Here is a 16,622-nt window from a genome sequence, read left to right as displayed (position 1 = left end):
CCTTGCTCCCTGCGGCGCGCGGCGGCGGCCCCCTCCCCTATTCCGCCTGCCGCGTCCTGGCCCCCGGGCCGTGTGGGGTCGGGAGACTCCCGGCGCGCGCTTGTCTCCCAGCCGGCCGGCCCGGGGCTACCCTCCTGTCTCTGTCCTCCTCTCTGTCCTCCGGATTGAGAGTGCCTGCGACCCAGCTCAGCGGCCCCAGGCGCTGGGTCCTGGGATGAGAGCTTCTGTGGTCAGCTCCAGCTGACCCCGCGGGGGTCGTGGGGAAGGAAGAGTGCCAGCGCTGTGCTTGCCTGTGGTCTTCTCCCTCTCGTGATCCGCCCCCGCTGCACCTTGCCACAGCAAATGCCTTCTAACCCACACTTTTCTGATGTTCAGATAGGGTGCGTGTTGAATTCACGTATTTTTATAGAGAGGGGATAAAATGTTGAAAGCAGGGCTCGCTGTAGATCAAAATGAGCTGAAGGCAGGGGGCTGTGACATACGCCATCCATCAGCCCCCTCCCCCGAGCTTAAACTGGTGACTGTCAATTTTTGAGAAATAGTTACAGCCACTTCCTCGTCCAGCCCAGCGAGTATTTGTTAACGTGAAACGACAGCACTCCGGGCATGATGTTGGAGACCCAGGAATATTGCCATACTAAAGATGGGGCAAGGTTATGTTTGCTTCTCTTAAATTGTGTGGCAGAGTAGTGGTGTACAGGGACAAACGGTTGTCAAGAAATATAGACATTTTTGAAAATTTTATTTATTTGTCAGAGAGAGAGAAAGAGAGAGCACAAGCAGGGGGAGTGGCAGGCAGAGGAAGAAGCAGACTCCCTGCTGAACAAGGAGCCCTGCAGGACTAGATCCAAGGACCCTGGGATCCTGACCTGAGCTTAAGGCAGATGCTTAACCAACTGAGCCACCCAGGCATCCCTGTCAAGAAATATTTTTATTTTATTTTATTTTTTTAAAAAGCTTTTATTTATTTATTTGACAGAGACAGCCAGCGAGAGAGGGAACACAAGCAGGAGGAGTGGGAGAGGAAGAAGCAGGCTCATAGCGGAGGAGCCTGATGTGGGGCTCGATCCCATAACACCAGGATCACGCCCTGAGCCGAAGGCAGGCGCTTAACCGCTGTGCCACCCAGGCGCCCCAAGAAATATTTTTAAAAATAACTGCTTTATTGAGATATCATTCACAGACTACAAAATCCACACATTTAGAAGGTACAGTGCTGTAGTTTTAGTGTATTCACAGTCATGCAACCATCACCGTACCAGAACATTTTTATCACTTCAGAATGAAGCTCCTTACTCATTGGCAGTCACTTCTTACTCTGTCCTGCAGCCCCTGGCAGCCTCTAATTTACTTTCTGTCTCCAGGGATTTGCCTGCCGTGGGCATTTCACATAAACGGAATCATAGACTGTGTGGCCTTTTGTGATTCGCCTCTTTGAGCATCATGTGTGCGAGGTTCATCTGTGTAGTAGTATCAGTACTTTGTTCCCTGTGATGGCTGAGCAAGGTTCTCTTGTTGCATAGACCACATTTTGTTTATCTGTTCATTAGTTGATGGACAATGGTGTTGTTTCCACTCTTTGACTATTATTTTTTAAGATTGTATTTATTTATTTGAGAGAGAGTTTGTGAGAGAGAGAGCGCACAAGAGGGGGGGGTCAGAGGGAGAAGCAGACTCCCCACTGAGTGGGGAGCCCAGTGCAGGGCTTGATCCCGGGACACCGGGATCATGACCTGAACCGAGGGTAGACTCTTAACTGACTGAGCCACCCAGGTGCCCCCACTGTTTGACTCTTAAGAGTAATGCTGCTATGAAATTTGTGGACAAGTTTTTGCATGGATACCTGTGTTCTACCATGTTGAACAAATATATTTTTGATTTTTTTTTTTTAGGATTTATTTATTTGCGAGGAGAGAGAGAGAGAGAGAGCGCGCGCGTGAGCACGCATGGGGGGTGGGGCAGAGGCAGAAGGAGAAGCAGACTCCCTGCTGAGCAGGAAGCCAGATGTGGGGCTCCATCCCAGGACCCCAGGATCATGACCTGAGCCGAAGGCAGACCCTTAACCAACTGAGCCACCCAGGTGCCCCTATTTTTGATGTTTTAATATTTGTATTAGATTAGTCTCGGACATTAGAACTGGCTCAGTGCCAGGTCTTATTTTGTCAGCTTCTCCCTTGAAGAAACCAGTGGAAAAGCATGGACTCTGGTGCCTGGCTCTGGTTCATCACCTACCGAGTAGGAGACCTTGAGCAGAATGACTGAGCCTTATTTCATCTGTATGATTGAAAATAGTGATATTCATTTCTTAGGATTGATGGGAAGTCTAAATAAAATACATTATAGAGAGCCCAGTGAATTTCCTCTTTCTGGCTTATATGAGACAGATTTCCTCCTGTGTAAGATGCATATTTTGAATTTGGGGCAAAAGTGAACAAGTGTGTAATACTGAGCTGCTTCAGGGAAAACTCCTGCTTGAGGTTGTAAGGTTTATTGACCCATGGCACGGATTTGATTGCTGGTGTCTTTTCAGTGCCTAGTCAGAACTGGAAGGGACCCAGAGGGATCATTTAGTCCAGGGTGAGTTAGTTTTTTGGATTTCATAGATTAGCAAATTCCAGAAAACTGGAGGGTCAATAATAGGGATGTCAATTTTAATTTTCGCCCACACAGGACAATGAGAAAATAACCATCGTCTCTTCTCACCAACATTTCATAAAAGCAAGAATGTTTTAATGCCAAAAAATGTGGAAGTTCATTACCTAAATATAAATTACAGTACTAGTTAATATTGATAAAGCATTTACAAAATTTACCTAAGTTTAGTTTTATGAGAAGTTCATACACTATTCTACTTTTTCTCATTTTACTTTAGAGAAGTTGAGCACCTGTCCTGAGACCCATGCCCAGGACCCGCTGTCCCCAATATTCAGGTGGAACTGCAGCTGTAATACCCTGCTTCTTTGTGCCTCCTGTTTTCTGGCTGAGAGAGGAAGGTATTTTCAGGAGCAGCAGCATAATCTGCGGGTGGAGGACGGGGCCGAGTCTGAGCTCTTAAACTACTTGACCTGCTGACAACTAGGCTGTGAGCTCCTTGGACCTTCTCCCTTTTTAAACTCTTGAAAAAAATTTTTTTTCAAGGTTTTATTTATTTATTTATTTATTTATTATTTATATTTATTTATATATTTATTATTTATTTATTATTATTATTTATTTATTTGTGAGAGCGAGAGCACACAGAGGCAGAGGGAGAAGCACGCTCCCCGCTGAGCAGGGAGCCCGACTCGGGCCTTGATCCCAGGACACCGAGATAAGGACCTGAGCCGAAGGCAGGCGCCCCTAACTCTTGAAAAATTTTGAAGTACAGATTCTAGCAGAGGTGTACGCGATGTTTATGTATAGTTTAAAGAATGGCGAACAAACACCTCCAAGCCTGCCATTTGGCTTAATTTCCGAAGCCTGCTTTCTCTCTCCTGAACCACACTCCTCTCTGCCACCCAAGTAACCACTACCCAAGTTTATTTTTCTTTAAAGCTTTACTTTGTGTGTAAATATCCCTAAACGATACATTGTGTAATGTTTCCTGTTTTTGACCTTTGTTCTGCTTGTATTAATCCCCAACCTCCTTTATCGGCCCCTCATATTGTTGAGATTGAGCCGCATTCCTGCAGGGTCGCTCTGGGCCATCCACGTTCAGGGCTCTGTAGTATTCTGTTGCGTTAAAAGACCATGGTTTATTTGCCCACTCTCCTGACTGTGGACATTTGTGTTGTCCCTAGTTCTGGCTTCTAGGATCCTTTGTTTATGTCTCCTGCCATCCGTATGCCAGAGTTGCTCTAGGAGGCAAGTTCCTGGGTCATCTAGGAGAGTTCCTTTGATCTACATCTTGGTAAACACTTGGCATTTTTCATGCTTAACGTGTTTTGTCTGTGCACTGGCATCATTCACAGTAGCCCAAAGGTAGGAGCAACCCCAGTGACCTTTGATGAATGAGTGAGTAAGTAGTATCTCTATACAATGGGATATAAGCATTGACGAAGAAGGAAATTCTGACCCATTGCTGCAGATGAACCTCGAAGACGTTCTACCAAGTGAAATCAGCTAGTCACACAAGGACACAGAGTATGTGATTCCACCTACATGAGGGACCGAGAGGAGTAAAACTCAGAGAGACAGAAAGTCAGAATGGTGGCTGCCATGGGGAGAGCGGCGTGGGGAATCACTGTTTACGGAGTACAGAGTGTCGGGTGGGGGAGATGGAGAACTTCTGGAGATGTTTGCGCAGCAGTGCGAACGTCCTTAATGCCATAGAACTGTACACTTAAAAGTGGTAAATCTCATGTATATTTTGCCACAATACAATTTTTATTTTGTCAGTTTATTTTGGGTATGAAATGGCCTGTCACTGTGGCTTTAATTTGCTTTTTCCTGGTTGCCGTCAAGGTGGGCATCCTTCTGTTCCTGTCCTGGCTATTTGAGTTTTATCTCCAAAGATGCCTCTGGGAGCATTTTGCCCATCTCCTGATGGGGCGATGTGTCTTCTTCTTCTTTTTTTTTTTTTAGAGAGAGAAAGCTGGGGAGAGGCACAGAGGTAGAGAAAGAGAGAGAATCTTTTTTTTTTTTTAAGATTTTTTTAAAAATTTATTTATTTGACAGAGACAGCCAGCGAGAGAGGGAACACAGCAGGGGGAGTGGGAGAGGGAGAAGCAGGCTCATAGCGGAGAAGCCTGATGTGGGGCTCGATCCCAGAACACTGGGATCACGCCCTGAGCCGAAGGCAGACGCTTAACGACTGCACCACCCAGGCACCCCGCGATGTGTCTTCTTACGCACGGATTACCCATTGTCTCGTGTCATTTATTGGAGAGTCTCTGCTTTCCTACCGCCCCACAGTGGCACCTTTGCTGTATTCCAAATTGCCATGTATGTGTGGGTCTGGTTTTGGGTGGGATTACAGTCCATATTTCTTTCTATCCCTGTGCCAGTACTGTGCTGACTGTACTTTTTATTTGGTCTCCCCCCCCCACAGATGTACTGAAATATCGTTCACATACCATACAGGTGACCCATTTAAGTCTACAATTTAGTGGTTTTTAGTGTATTCACAGAGCCGTGCAGCCACCACCACGCTTTTGGAACATTTCATCGCCCCCGAAAGAAACCCTGAATCCTGTTAGACGTAGCAGTTGTATCTGACCTTGCTCTGGGGTGGGGGCGGGGACACAATGCCCCTCCTCCGTGTGGTTCTCCAGAAGTTCCTTGGCTATTCTGGACTGTAAATTAATTTGTTATAGTCCACAAAAAATCTGGTAGGAGGTCTAATCCGAATAGTGTTGAATTTATATATCAGACTGGGGAGAATTAACATCTGTCTTCTCTTTCTCCTCATGAAGGTACCTGGAACGCTGTCTTTTCGTCGGTACAGGGCCTGGCACTTGGGAAGTCCTCACTAAATGCTGGGGATGTGAATGATGAGGCTTTATACCTTGTTCATTTCAATCAGAGCCTTTCACAAAAAAGAAAACACTGCTGACATTATGTGGCTCACTTACGGTCCGGTCCGTAGAAGGACAGCCAGAGAGAGAATCACCTCGATGCTCTCGGCGGCTGTGGTCGGTTCTCTGCCACATGTTGCTAAGGAGATAGCAGCATCCTTTTTGCTAATAATGTGTGCTGCTCGGCTGCTTTACATTTCATTAATTCGGTCTTATCTGTACACGGCTGTTCTTCGGTGGGCCTGTGTGTGATGTGTGCACATGTTAATAAAGATCTGTATGTGGGAGCACTCATGGCTCATGTCCTGCCCGGCCCAGAGTGCCCACCGAGCGCATGCTGGAACGGAAGAGCCGTAAGACAGGTTGGAATTTCCATTATGACTCAAAATTCCCGACTTCTGTAACCTGTGGCACTGTGATATAGCCCACCTTCATTCTGGGTGCAAACATACTGAATAACTTGATGAAACCCCATTGCAGGGTATTGTGGAGGGAGGGCCTGTCTGCTTGTCCTCTGTCTTGTGTTCCTGCACTAGTTCTTCTGGGCCTCGTGGGTGCTTCATCCGCCAGCAGGGCCCAGGGTCTGCTACTGCTGCTGCATGCAGTCCTTGTCCACGAGGCCTTCCCCCAGCCGCACCGGGCCCCCCTTCCTGTCTCTGCACAGCGAAGGCCTGGACCAGATAAGTGTTTTGCAGTTGTTTTTAAAGCTGTGGCTCCTTTTGAGAAACACAGAACCTTAAATCTCCACCTTTAGCCCCAACTCTTGAGGATTTGAGAAGTCTGCCAGGGGCTGCTGTACCTCTCTGTGGAGCATTGATGTGGGTTTGGTTCTTTCCAAGAGGGTGCAGAAGACACTGTTGGGGGGGTGGGTGCTGGGCGGGGAGCAGTGTGGCATCGTCCGTCAGAGCCGGCGCGCGTGGCTTGAACACCTTCTCTGACGGGGCCTCTCTGATCTTGACCGTGATAAACCTCTCCCTGCCTCAGATTCTTCATCAGCAGGGTTGAGGTGGTGTCACAGAAAGGGTTAACTGAGATAATCTACGTATAAACCATTTATGTCCCACGTAGACTGGAGGCCAAATCCAGACCTTCTGATTCCACTGTGGTTCTCGCTGTATCCCGCTGAGCGGATGAGGGAGTGGTGTGTTCGTTCAGGGACCACTTTTAGCCCCTGACTCTCCGTCAGTACTGGGCTGGGTGTTAGAAATAGAAAACAAGAGGCAGCCCCTTTTCTGCAGGAGCTCAGGGCCTCGTGCAGGAGCCGTGGTGTTTCGGGAAGAGCTGTGGTAACCAGGTGCAGAACTCCAGGGACAGACAGTAGCCCATGGCTCTGGGAGGGGCTCACCCTGCCCCCCAGGTGGCTCACGTCAGAACCATGGCATCCCAACGTGGGCCAACAGCCTTCCCAACCATGTGCACCTCAAAGTCCCCTTTTTCTCTCTGGCAGAGTCTTCAAGATGAGTGTCCCTGACTACATGCAGTGTGCCGAGGACCACCAGACTCTCCTTGTGGTGGTGCAGCCTGTGGGCATCGTCTCCGAAGAGAACTTCTTCAAGATTTACAAGAGAATCTGCTCCGTGAGCCAGGTCAGCGTGCGGGACTCCCAGCGGGCGCTCTGTATCCGCTACAGGCACCACTACCCGCCCGAGAACAACGAGTGGGGCGACTTCCAGACCCATCGCAAAGTCGTGGGCCTTATCACCATCACGGACTGCTTCTCCGCCAAGGACTGGCCCCAGACTTTCGAGAAGTTCCACGTGCAGAAGGAGATCTACGGCTCCACGCTCTACGACTCCCGGCTCTTTGTGTTTGGGCTGCAGGGAGAGATCGCCGAGCAGCCGCGCACCGACGTGGCCTTCTACCCCAACTATGAGGACTGCCAGACGGTGGAGAAGAGGATCGAGGACTTCATCGAGTCCCTCTTCATCGTGCTTGAGTCCAAGCGTCTGGACAGGGCCACTGACAAGTCTGGGGATAAGATCCCCCTTCTCTGTGTCCCGTTTGAGAAGAAGGACTTTGTAGGACTGGACACAGACAGTAGGTAAGTTTACCTGGAGGCCCAGAGGCTTTGTGCTTGGCTTGCTTCCTGACATCACGAAGGGAGAAACAAGTGGTAGAATTTGATGCCCCTAGGGATAGACAGGTGCAGTCTGTGGTTTTCAGACTTCCAGAAACAGGACAGCCTTTGGTTAAGGGGAATCCTTTTAGGGTTAGTGTGTGTACTTACTCCCCTGTTTCAGCCGGCCCTCCTTGGGGACGCCCTGAGCTGCTGTCCAGGACGGTGGCCACCTGTGGCTCTTGCACACCAGAGAGCTGGCCTCTCTGAGCTGAGATGTGCTGTAAGTAAAACACACATCAGATATTGAGGCCTAGTATGGAAAAAAGAAAGAAAATACTAGTTAATCTTTTTATATGTCAAACTGATAATATTTTACATATATTAGGTCAAATAAAATATTAAAATCAGTTGTAGTTGTTACTTTTTAAAATGTGGCAGCTAGAAGACTTTATGGATGTGGCTTACATTTTATTCCTGCTGGACAGCGCTGCCCTAGTGGGCAGTTGGAAGCTTTTATTCAACCTCATCCCTTCGATTTATAGGTGAGGTGCTGGACCTGGAGAGGCAGTGAGCTAGGAGCTAGCTGAGCTGAGCGCAGACTGGAGCTCCTGCCTCCCGGGCTGGGCACTGTCCGCGGTTAGGCCCTTCTTCCCACCGATAGCTACGGTGTCCGATCCCTCGCTTACAGCCAGGCAAGGCGAGCGTCAGGTGTCAGAGGTGCTACCAGGCACTTCCCAAAGAGCTCCTTCTGCACACGGCAGTGTGTCTATAGTCTCTGTGTTACGGGGGGTCGAACAGAGCAGGAAAGGTCAGCAGCTGAGCTTTGCACCAGATCTGCAGATTACCTTCCTGTGCCCTTTGCTTCCCCGCCCTGTCCCCTGCACTGTCTCCCTGTATCGTGACCACTGTGGTGTCCAGGCACAGAGCAAGATGACACGAAGGTTCAGGCGGTGATGCTTTGCCTGGAGGAGGTCCCCTGCAGTGAGGGAGAGTGTGGGGCTTCGTGGCCTGGCACCAGTCCTTCCTTCCCCTCCTGTAGAGTGTGGATGAGGGTCTTGCAGGAGAGGACTGAGTGACCTCGGGTCATGCTGGCAGAGTGCCCGCTGCAGAGCAGGTGCTCAGCGTGTTTCTGGAGTTCACCTGAGGTCAAACACTGACTTGCTGTTGGTAAGAGCTGAGAAAAACAGGCCCGGGCCAGCCCTGCGAGTGGGAAGCATGGAGCAGCCCAAGTCCCACCTACTGTGATGCTTTGCAGGGTCCGTGCTGGTTTTCATTTCCTCACCAAACGTGTGTGTGTGCGCCTGAGGAAAGGGCACGTTGCGTCTACGATCTGTACTCAGTCCTCGCTGTGGCCCTGAGGTCAACACACCAGTGCTCCCCTTTTCCACCGTGGAGCTGGGGTGGTAAGGCAGAGGAGCCCAGGCCGCCGCGAGGGGCAGTGCTGTGCAGCGCACCAGGCTCTCTCCAGAGCCGGTCCAGAGCAGGGCAGCTACCGGGTGACCTTCTTTTACTACATGGGCCGCACTGGGAACGGCCCCTGCACTCCTGAGCCACCGCAGCCCGTGGCCTGGGCAGGGACCGGCTGGTCCCTACCGCACAGACCAGCGGGTGCACGGCTGAAGCCTTGGAGGCAGCCGGGGACCCCACTCTGACCCCTTCGCTACACGAGGCACTGGTGACATTTTTGTAGTCATCGACTTCTTGGCTTTGAGGTTGCAGACCCACCAGAGAATGGCGGCCTGTTTATGCTGCTTGAAATCCACGCTTACAATTTGGCGGGAGTAACAAGACTGTCTTGGGACAGTGTGCCGGCTGGCCTGGGCAGTAACGTTAGCAAGCCTTTCTTGAGAGCCTCCATGTGTCCAGCATGGCCCTAGGCTCCAGAAATGCAGCAGTAGGTCACACTGCCCTCCTGGTGGGACCGTTCTGTTCTCCGTGTGCTGTAGACAGCCAGCCAGCTTTTGAACTTGGGTGACATAGTGACACCGGTGACCTCAGATCAGATATGCTCTCCTGTCATCCCCACTGGTCCATTGTTGCTTTCACTAGTCTACAGCGCTCTCATTTTTAAAAAACGATTTGGAGCAGAAACAGAGCCCAGCTCTGTCCTGCAGCTCTTGGTAGGAGTGTCCAGCTTGAAATGAGACTGTAGTTCGCAGCTCACAAGGAAACATCTAGGTGAAGGCTGAGGTTTGGGTGGCACACTGACCCCGTCCTTAGGCCGTGTGGCAGATTTGGCCACTGCAGGCCCCTCACCTCCGTGTAACACGAGGTGCGGGCGTATATTCCCTGGAACGTTTGCCCCGGGCCTCGAAAGCCCACGGGAGATTCTTGGACATGCAGTGTTGTAGCTGTCAAAGTTATTTTTGTTCTTGTGTGTTTCTAATTTTTGCTTGTTCCTCTTTTCTTTCCTTTTTTTTTTTTCTATCATACCGCCCTGTGAGTATGTTGTTGGGTCTGAAAAGGTAGGCTGTGAACATACCGCATCGAAAGTAGCTAGATTTCCCTGTGTGCTGCCTTCTCTCTGCCTTCACCGCTTGAAACCAAACACTTACTGCTGCCTAGATCTGTACCTTACCCTGGTCATCTTTTCATTTTCTAATTTATAAAATAGTTTGCTTTTTTAAGCATGTAATCCATTGGTGTTTGATATCTGTTAAAATATTTGCTTTGGGGAACTTGTTTGGTCTTAGTATTTGGTGGCAAACGAGCCCTTATTAATCTTTTCTGTTTGGAGGATGTGAGATGCTCATTGATTTCGGCGGCTGCGCAGGGATTTTTCACAGGGTGTTTTAACCCGGAAAGTCCAAGACTGCAGTGCCTTGCTTGGATCTGGCTTTGGAACGAGTGTAGTAGGCCCGTGTTTCGTGGCTGTTGCTGTGTGATGTGCATGACAGAGCTTGTAGCCTGGCGGCTGTTCGTGCGGGGTGCCTGGCTCAGGAGTGTGCTGGCCACAGAGGGACGCTGTCGGAGGACGCAGTCACCAGAGGCCTTTCGCTTTCACCTGGAGCATGCCTTTTCTTTACTTCACCCTAGCGGCCGTCCTTCATAAAAGGCAGAAGCTGTTCTACCATCTGTCTTTTGCTGCCTTTACAAGGGCGACTTTTCTAGGTATGAGGAACACATGGCCTTCTAAAGAGCTAGTCCATTTGGAGCTTGTGGACACAAGGACCTCTGTAGTTGACCATAGCTTTCTTTCTGCTTTAGCCAGGAGGCATGCAGAGCCTGATGTGTGGGCCCGTAGCTGCACCAGCCTTTCCTTTTGACCCTGTATGGGTGGGAGATAGCTCTTTCTCTCTTTGTTGAGGCTCGTGTCCGTCACTGACAGGCACGTCATTAGTTTGCAGCAGTGAAACGCCAACATGTAACCAAGGTCAGGCCTAGAGGGAGAACCTTTGGCTAACCTACCTCCTTGTATTTTTCCCTGGCCCAGCTCACCCGTGGGAACAGGTCTGGTCCCCACCACTGTGCTGGCCAGGAGGCCTTGTTTCTTCTTTACTGCTGGTCCCCATGTGAACACTTTCTTCCTTCATTTCCTTTGTCTCAAGTGAGGCAGGCTGGACCTTCTGAAAGATTTCCTCACATTCTAGGGTGGGAGAACAAAGCAGAAATAAGTGTAGCAAGTAGGAGAAATTGAAACTTCCCACCTGAGGAAATGCTGGGCAGGGATGCTGTGATGGTCCGGCTGTGCCCTGGACCACAGGGCCTTTGTTGTTGCTCCCCAGACCCTGGGGGACTGTGTGAGAATAGCTTTGCCTGGGCTCCTCCCTTCTCACCTGCTCACCTCTGACAGGTATGTCTCTTAACGGGAGCTCTTCTAGATCTCGGACCCTCAAAGTTCAGATGACAGGAGAACCATGAGCCCCTTTTTCTGGGCTGTCCTCTTGGCCTCTCCCGTGTGAGACTCAGTGTGCCCTCCCTAAGTGTCCATTGTCAGGAGAGACCTCCCGCTCTTTAGAGGGCCGTGACTCAGCACATGCTTGCTGTGAGCCTGCAGTGTCCTGCTCTGGGTCCTGTGGAGCAAAGTGAAGGAATGCATAGGGACAGAAATGTCAGGACTTGTCCCTGATTATGGTGTGGGGGCAGGGGTGAGGAAAAGAGGAAATCAAGTAAGAAACTCAGGGTTTTGACTTGAACAGCCGGGCATGTGCTGAGGCTGTCTGGTGGGGATGACTGGGAGGTTTGTGCTGGGGGTCGAATTCCAGAGTAAATGTTGGACATGTTTTTTAGATGCCTATTTGACATTCAAGTGACAGTTTCCAAGAGGCAAATGGATTTATGAGGCTGGAACGCAGGGAAGGAGTGGACTGGAGAGACATGCCGGGAGTTGTCAGTATGTGGCTTGTATCTAGAACCACATATGTGGGGTGAGCTCCTCTAGCGAGGTGAGACTGGGGCGGGAGGGGGGGCCGGAGCTGTGACCAGTGGGTTGGAGGAAAGCCCAGTCCCGTGGAGGTTTTGTATGTCATTCTAAGGAGGCTGGGGTTTTAGGAGCTGCCGCCATTTATCTTAAAAGTGCTGGCGGGCAGGGCAGCTACTAAAGGAACCCGAAGGGAATGGTGTGTGGGATCTGTGTCCTGGGAAGACGGCTCCTGCAGCAGGAGGGTGGAGGTGAGCCTCCTCTGGAACCAGGGTCACCTTGGGTGGGGGATAGAGCCCCTCTGGCCCTTGAGGGAGGGCGCAGAGGCCTGAGGAGCGGGGAGTCCCAGCCTCCTGCTCTGTCCGTCCTGTGGAACAGCAGGCCCCTCGGGTAGGGCTCTGCTGGGAGAGGTGACGGGGGGTTGGGAGCAGGAGCTGACATGTGGAAGGATTGTGGGATAGTTCTGGAATAGTCTTTCCCCCAAATAAGACTTTAAAAAACCGTCTTGAGTACAGGGGTAGTTACTTTGGAGGAAGCAGTTCTTTTCTGATCCTTCCAAGCGTGAGGCACTTGGTGGGTCCAGAGAGCAGTAAGACGGTGTGTCACGGGGGAATAATGCCAGGTTCAGGGGAGGGGGGCCGGGGCGGGTAAGGTACCCATGAGCTGTGCTACCTACATGTGTCAGTATTGTCGACCTGGCCGCCTGCTGAAGGTCGACAGTTCTGTTACTGGAGGAGGGAAGTGTGCGTGTGGATGCTGAGGTCTGCTCCTGGTTGGAACGGAGAGCACACCAGGGAAGTGACCAGGCGCTGTCCAGCTTTGGGGGAGGCCCCGAAGTGCAGCTGTGTGAGCAGGCTGTAGGCCTCCCGTCTCCTGTGCACACAGGCGTGCGTTCCCTGAGCTTCTGTTCAGTTGACGTCGTTCTGTCCTGCTGTTCTATGTCAGGGCAAGACACAGAGTCCCTGCATGGTACCTTATGTTGCTGGCAGAGTAAGATATATTCACGATGGTGAAGTGGAACTTCTTGCCCTGTCAAGTCCAGTGGCTTGTGACATGCACGTGAGAATCCTTGGATTTGGGACTTGGGCTGTTTTGCTGTTTGTTCCTCCCTTCCCTCTTCTCATCTCTTTCTCCTCTTCCCAAATGCTCTCAGAGAGGCCATGGTCTTTTTTTTTTTTTTTAAAGATTTTAGTTATTCATTTGACAGAGAGTGACAGAGAGAGAGGGAACAGAAGCAGGGCGAGTGGGAGAGGAAGAAGCAGGCTCCCAGCAGAGCATGGAGCCCCATGTGGGGCTCGATCCCAGGACCCCAGGATCACGCCCTGAGCCGAAGGCAGACGCTTAACGACTGAGCCACCCAGGCGCCCTGAGAGGCCATGGTCTTAGTAGAGGGGATGGACAGAAACCCGGGTAGTAGTAGTGCAGTCATGTTTGGGGAGCAGCCCCACTGAGAGCTAAGGCACATTGTGAGGGGGGTTTCCAGGACATAGAGGGCTCTGGGTTGAGCTCTGAAGACAGAATGAGAGTCAGCCAGGGGAAGGGCCCAGGAGGGTGGCTCCGGTGGCAGGAGCAGCCTGGGCAGGGGCCTGGAGGCTTGTGGGGTGGGGGGCATGAGGAGAGTGCCCTGTGCAGTGCGGTCCATGTTCCAGGCTTTGGGGGGAGGCTATTCCTGCTGGGGAGGACCCTGGAGAGGACCTGTCCTGCAGGGCTTGGAGGAACTTGCTTTTTATTAAAACTGACAACAGAGGGGGGCTCCTGGGTGGCTCATTTGGTTAAGCGTCTGCCTTCGGCTCAGGTCATGATGCCAGGGTTCTGGGATCAAGTCCTGCATCAGGCTCCCTGCTCAGTGGGGAGCCTGCTTCTCCCTCTGCCTGCAGCTCCCCCTACTTGTGCTGTTGCTCCCCCTCTCTGACAAATAAATAAAATATTAAAAAAAAACCCTGACAACAGAGGGAGGCAGTGAAGGGTGTCAGTGGGGAGGGGGCTCCCGGAGAGGTGTTCGTGGGTTTGTTCTGCAGAAAGCAGGGGTTGGGATGGGCAGGAGCGGCTCAGTCCTTCATTTGAGACCCATCCAGTTGTTTATTCATAACAAACATGTTTTTGAAGGTCCAGGGGAGAGGGGTGGATGCACAATAGTAAGCAAATATATCTGCCTTTTTGGAGCTTACAAATGTGGAAGTTGATTAAGCATAGAATGTTCTAGGAATGCAGCGGGGGCATCTAACCCAAAGTGCAGGAGCAGGAGGCAGGGAAGGCTTTCTTGAGAAACTGACAGTCGACATGAGCCCTAAGGAGAGTGTGGAGCAGGTAGGCAGGAGGTCACTGGGGACCCTGGTAAGCAGTAAGGTGAGGCTGTAGAGTGCAGGGCAGTGGGAAGAGGGGAGGCAGGGGCAGCGGGAGGCGGGCTAGAACTGTGCTGGGGAACCTTGAGGGGTTTGAAGCAGGGGAGTGACCTAATCAGATTTGCAGTGGGGGACACCCCCCCCCCTCCCCCGCCGCCCAGGGGTACGTGTGTGAGTGTAGCAGGGGCCCTGTGGAGTGGAGGAACCCAGTGGGGGAGGGCAGGGCTGTGCAGGTGTGGTGTTTTCTTATGGGGAGGGCTTGTTAGTGGGGGCCATCCTCACACTGCCTCAGGGCTGGGCGGGAGACTGGCGTTTCCTCTTCTCTCTCTCCCCCTGCCTCATGTGAGGATCTTAGTTCAGTCAGTGCTGGGAACAGAGAACCGAATTCCAGAGCAGCCAGAGCATTTGTGGAGCTCCTCAGAGTTAGATCTGGAAAGATTTAACTTTGTATTGAGGTTTGTCAATAACATTCATTTAGCTGGAAACTTCACGTTTTGGATTTCCATGGGGGTTTTATTCTTGATGTGATTGCTTTCTCAGTGAGAGAAAATTTAATACAGCTGCTATTTTTCTTGGAAAAAAGCTTCTATTTTAAGAAATTTAATATTTAAAAGAATAGAAATATTTAAAAATGGTAAAGGAAGATTTTGATATAGTTTTTTTGGTTTCTGAGTAGATAGAAGCCTTTGCATTATTTAATAGCATATCCTTGCCAATATTTAAGGAGCTGTTGGTGATGCCCCAGGCCCCACCCCCTCAAGGTATTACTGGAGGGGGCTCTGAAGGAGCGGAGACAAAGGTCTTGTGTGCAAAGCCAAGTGGCTGGCCTTTGACATGCAGCATAGCTCTCTTTATAAAATAATAATAGGTTTGAAGTGAAGAAAGTGGAAAATAATTGATTTTTTTAAAAAGCTGAAACATCAACTTTCTTGTGCTGATGTTATGATAGAAAAATTTGTGAAGGAAGGTCCTACCATAGTATTGTCTAAGTGAAATGCACAGAGGAAGTCACATGTCCTTGTTACCTCTAGAAAACAACTTGGCAGGTGTTTGTGGACTCAGGACCATTCCAGCTCCCACACTGGCCATGATGGTTGCCGCCCTTCAATTATAGAGCCTCAAGTTGCCTTCTTAGCAGTTATTTGTAGTGAGAGAGTCCAGTAGTGCTTCGCCAGTGTGCTTTGGGGCAGAACCTGTGCACTAACAATGACACGTGTCCGCGCATCGTATTTTGTAGACATTACAAGAAGCGGTGCCAAGGGCGCATGCGCAAGCATGTGGGGGATTTATGCCTCCAGGCCGGGATGCTGCAGGACTCCTTGGTACATTACCACATGTCCGTGGAACTTCTCCGCTCAGTGAATGACTTCTTGTGGCTTGGAGGTAAGATCATCTCATGCAGATATCGGATATGTAATTTGAAATAAGGGAAAACATAGAAAAATGCTTCTAAAAGTGAAGGGTGCGGGAGGAGAAGCAGTCGGCTGTCTGGTTGTTGTGGGGGATCATCTCGGGTAACTCTTCCACCTTGTCTACTGCCTCGTCCCCCACCCCGGGGGCCAGAATGAGGTCCTGCTGGCACCTGCATGCACTTCCCTTGACAATGTGCTGCCGTTCCTTGTTCCTCTGGGGTTTTTTTGGTTTGTTTTTGAGCACATCTTGCCCTCTGCTTAGAATGTCATTCCCCTCCTTAGTCACGTCTCACACTCATTCTTCAAAACCTCGTCTGTATATTAGCTGATGGATGGATCAACTACATATGGTATATCCATTCAGTGGAATGTTATTACGATGTGAAAATGGTGGACGTTAAAAAAAAAGGGAGGTGGGGGTTTGGGGAATGGGGTGACTGGGTGATGGGCATAAAAAAAAAAAAGAAAAAAGATATGAAGATGTGGAAGGTGACAGCACAGGACATGTAGTCAGGAATAGCGTAATACCCTCGTGTGGTGACAGATGACTCCACCTGTCGTGGAGAGCACTGAGTAATGTACGGAACAGCCGAATCAGTGAGTTGCACGCCCGACGCGAATACCCCGTTGTATGTGCCCTGCGGTCGAGTAAATGAAAGACATGGAGCTGAAGGAAGTCTGGAGCTCCCCAGTGTGGGCGAGCCTTGACAACACCACGTTGAGTCCGAGGAGCTGGACACAAAGGGCCGCCTCTTATCCAGAATGTCCCGAAAAGTCAGCGGAGTGGTGATGACCGGTTGCCAGGGGCTGTGCGGAGGGGCGTGTGAGTGCTGGTGGCTGTGGGACTTCCTTCTGGGGTGATGAAAACATTCTGAAATTAGGTGGTGGTGATGGTTGCACACCTGTGAATTGGACACTGCTCCGTGGGTGAGTGGTAATGCTATGTGAGTTACC

At 50.6% G+C, this 16,622-nt stretch overlaps 1 protein-coding gene across 9 annotated transcripts in view; it reads left to right on the top strand.

The window, feature by feature from the left end:
• TRAPPC9 (trafficking protein particle complex 9) overlaps positions 1–16,622 on the top strand; it is a 601,443-nt gene that overhangs the window by 48,382 nt on the left and 536,439 nt on the right. For all 9 annotated transcript variants that reach the window (XM_019801179.2, XM_034668653.1, XM_034668654.1 and 6 more), the window contains exons 2-3: positions 6,943–7,536; positions 15,494–15,639. In XM_019801179.2, the coding sequence (XP_019656738.1) occupies positions 6,953–7,536; positions 15,494–15,639 (730 nt within the window). In that variant the 5' untranslated portion in view covers positions 6,943–6,952. The remainder of the gene's footprint in view (positions 1–6,942; positions 7,537–15,493; positions 15,640–16,622) is intronic.

This window comes from Ailuropoda melanoleuca, chromosome 9 (assembly GCF_002007445.2).
Source record: "Ailuropoda melanoleuca isolate Jingjing chromosome 9, ASM200744v2, whole genome shotgun sequence".
Classification (NCBI taxonomy): domain Eukaryota; kingdom Metazoa; phylum Chordata; class Mammalia; order Carnivora; family Ursidae; genus Ailuropoda; species Ailuropoda melanoleuca.
Note: the sequence above shows the minus strand (reverse complement) of the source record. Positions and strands in the feature narration are given on the sequence as shown.